This window comes from Zingiber officinale, chromosome 3B (assembly GCF_018446385.1).
Source record: "Zingiber officinale cultivar Zhangliang chromosome 3B, Zo_v1.1, whole genome shotgun sequence".
NCBI classification, from domain to species: domain Eukaryota; kingdom Viridiplantae; phylum Streptophyta; class Magnoliopsida; order Zingiberales; family Zingiberaceae; genus Zingiber; species Zingiber officinale.
The window spans coordinates 104969580-104973002 of NC_055991.1; the positions used below are offsets into that span (position 1 = coordinate 104969580).

General features: G+C 36.6%; 1 protein-coding gene across 1 annotated transcript; it reads right to left on the reverse strand.

Moving 5' to 3' along the window:
- Positions 1 to 647: 647 nt before the first annotated feature.
- Positions 648 to 2663, reverse strand: LOC121967211. The gene is made up of 3 exons (XM_042517296.1): positions 2507 to 2663; positions 2307 to 2397; positions 648 to 977 (listed from the first exon to the last, which is right to left on the reverse strand). Exons 1-3 carry the CDS (start codon positions 2574 to 2576, stop codon positions 845 to 847), a joined length of 294 nt encoding a protein of 97 aa, XP_042373230.1. The 5' UTR covers positions 2577 to 2663; the 3' UTR covers positions 648 to 844.
- Positions 2664 to 3423: the final 760 nt, after the last annotated feature.

Consider the following 3423-nt stretch of genomic DNA (forward strand, 5'->3'; position numbering starts at 1 on the left):
CTTGGAAATTCTTTATTGATTGTCTTTTTCTTACATTTCTACTAGCTCAAACTATCTAGCTTGCTCGTTGCTTTCTCTTAATTCTTTTCTATATTATTTCTCATTGAAAAGTAATTGCAAGAGAACAATTTAAGCAAAAAAAAAAAAAAAATACTAAAATGATAGTTTTGATCAAATTATATTAACTTGGCATGAGTTTAAACAATACCCTGAGATTTTTTGTATGATTACTATTTGTATGATCAAATTATACAATTTCGATTGTTAGACTACTCAAATGGTTATTAGATTGTTTAGCCATAGAAAGCAAGCCATCAATTCATAGTATTTATAATGTTATTACACAAGAAAGGAACACTATAGGAGGTGTGACTATTTTATTAGTTGCTAGGGGCTTTAATTATGTAAAAAAGATAAGAATGGAGATTTTATGGTTTCTGATGATTTTATTGGCAGTGTTTAGATCATTCACTAGTTTCATGTTCCCTTGATATAACGATAGAGAAAGAACTAGTATTGAAGGACCATAATTTAAAGCTTTATTCTTTGTAAATTAAAAGTTAGTGGACCAAAAAATATGAACGCATACAAGCAATCCATTCTGATAGACAAACTCATTTCATTTAAACTCATTCTATGCATAGAAGTGAATCAATACTATACGTTTTTATTTTGCATTAAGGATTCATGTATCCAAGATTAAATGTAAAAGAAAAAAGAAAAAAAAGGAGTACATTTTGTAGTAGATTATCAGCTCTAGAAACATGTGCCGTTCCTTTTATCACCAATTGAATGGGGGAAAGCCAGAGCAGAAGGCAGGGCAGGAATTCTGTAATCAGGTTCCTTATTCTTTGTGCGGATGTACCAAGAATTGATTCTGATACTTGACTGCCTTGGCTCCTGATTCCTGCTGATTATAATACTCGACCATTGCAGCGCCAGTCAAGGCAGCAAGTGTCAAAGCCTGAGCATGTAACCTGCAGGATATGCGCAATGATATAAGCAAACAGATATAAGTCGATCCGAAGTTGTTTTGTACAAACAAGACAGGTGCACATAGAGAAAAGGTTAAGTTTCAAGCCAAGCTCAAATGGAGAAATTGAAGCAACTAAGCTCATGATATCAGCTACCTAATGAGTAGAGCTAAGGATAATAAGGTTACATTTTCTAAACGACTACAGTTTTTAAGTTCTTTATGATTAGCAGTGCACCCCAAAAAGAAATTTTTGATGGAAATAGAAACAATGCCCCTTTAAATTGTCTCTTCAAGGAACATGTTTCTATTGACAGGATTGCAATAGAGCGTCTCAAAATATTACGATAGAATAAGGCAAAACCAATCTAAACTTATTCAAACTAGTGAGATGACACTAAACACAAGCATGGCCAACTTTGTATCAGTCAGAAGCTAAGTCCCTCTTGAGCTGTAAGTAATATCTTCAGGCCTAGCTCAGAGATTGGACTTAACCTAAAACTTTAGTCAAAGATATATCCTACATTGGCAATGATATTGTTAACTTGCTTAAGAAAGTGGGATACTGGATACACAAAAGAAATTGTTTGTTTGTACAGAATTAATTTTGATAGTTGTCTCAAAGGATTTAAATAAGTAAAATTTTACCAAGTTAATAAATTTTATATGGAAAATGCTCTACTACCATGAGTGTCAATTTAGTTTTCAGTGGAAGCAAAGCCCAGGAGTGGAACAAGAGAGTAAGGGATATCATTAGCATCTGTTCTCTTTAGCCCTACTAGCAAAATACAAAATATGTGACACAATGGCTTTTTGAACAGTATGAAATGCTCTCTGAAACATGGAGATAAAATTTGATTTCGTTAAAGAAAACAACCTGAGCGAACGGCTCTAAGAAAACATTGGAATGATATTCATTACTGATATTTCTGGGATGTGATTTACTGATACCAAACTGCAATTGTGAACCTAAAAACATGGATATCATGAGGCAGGAGAGCCTTTTCAATTCAAGAGCCTGCATCTACTATTAGCAGAGGAACGCTCATCGGGGAGGCCATGGTCATTCCCATTACACGGTCACGCATGGTCCAATATACATTTACATTGGTAAAGCTTGGTTTTCATCAGATTCAATTAGGGCACAATAGAAGGGCTCATCTATAATCTCAATTAAGCTCCAGAACCATTCTACCTTATACTAATTCAGCTGTTGAAAAGTATGGAGGCCGGGGGAAAGTCTCTCAGAAGCATTTAAGCAAACAGATTCGTTGGCTACTACGAATTAGAGACCCAAACAACCTTTGAGGATGGGAAACAGAGAGAATCAAACCTGGCATGGATGATCTTGACGCTGAGTTTCATGTTAGGTCGGGACCAGTTGTACGCGATGGAGCCACCTATCCCGCTTAGCCAAAGGCACCCTTTTTGGTCACCACACCACAAAACGCGCAAATCAATTGTCAGCAAACTCATCAAAAGGAAGAAGAAGAAGAAGAAGAAAAGGAAGAGGACGATCGAATAGTTTATTACCGACGGCGCGAAGCTTGTGGTCGACGACCCATTTCTTGATCGATTCCAACGAGTTCGAACTCTCCGCCATTCCTAGATTGCTCTATAAAAAAATACCCTTTCCGTTCGAGTCACGCTCTCTCTCGATCTCGAGCTTTATATAGAAGGTGGAAGTCCAAGGTAGCGTGTGCTACCGTCGCGCTGACCGTCGCCGGCCAGGGGTCACGCGGAAGAACTCGCGCCGCGTCGCTTCGTCGCACGAGAACATCGTTTGTTGTGATTAGTCTGAGATCGGAGGGATGCGATTGGTCACGTCACACGTGGACGGTCTCGATTGTCACTTAGCGGGATAAAGAAGAAACACACGGCGAGTTGGTATGGCTTGTGGCTTTTGGCTACGTATGGAGGGACGTTTTACAGTGTTAACAAATTATTGTTTACATCAGAAGACGTGACGAATTTTTCCAACTTCTTGTTGACGCCCGGGGCCATCTGGACGCGCCCATAAACTGATAAAAGTTAGGGGTAGGGCCGTAGGGGTATTCATTTGGTTCGGTTCGAATTATTTAAGTTATTGAGTTCGGATTATTCAGATTTTATAATTTTCTAAATCCAATCAAAAATCAAATCAAATTAGTTATAAACCAAATCGAATTATCCGAAACTAATTCGGATTATTCGGTTCGGGTACCAATTAACTCAATTTTCTTTTCATTTCAAAATTTCAAACTTCTTCAAATAAATAAACTCTTAATAATTTACATTTATAAATAAATAAGCTCCAAATTTAATAAAATAATTTCATTCAATATAAGAAAAAAACTTACACATTCCAAAAATTATACTAAAAAAATAAAAAATAAATATTAATTCCTTATTCGAATTTCGGACGGGTTATTCGGATGGGGAGTTAAATCTAAAACCAAACCATTAACCCA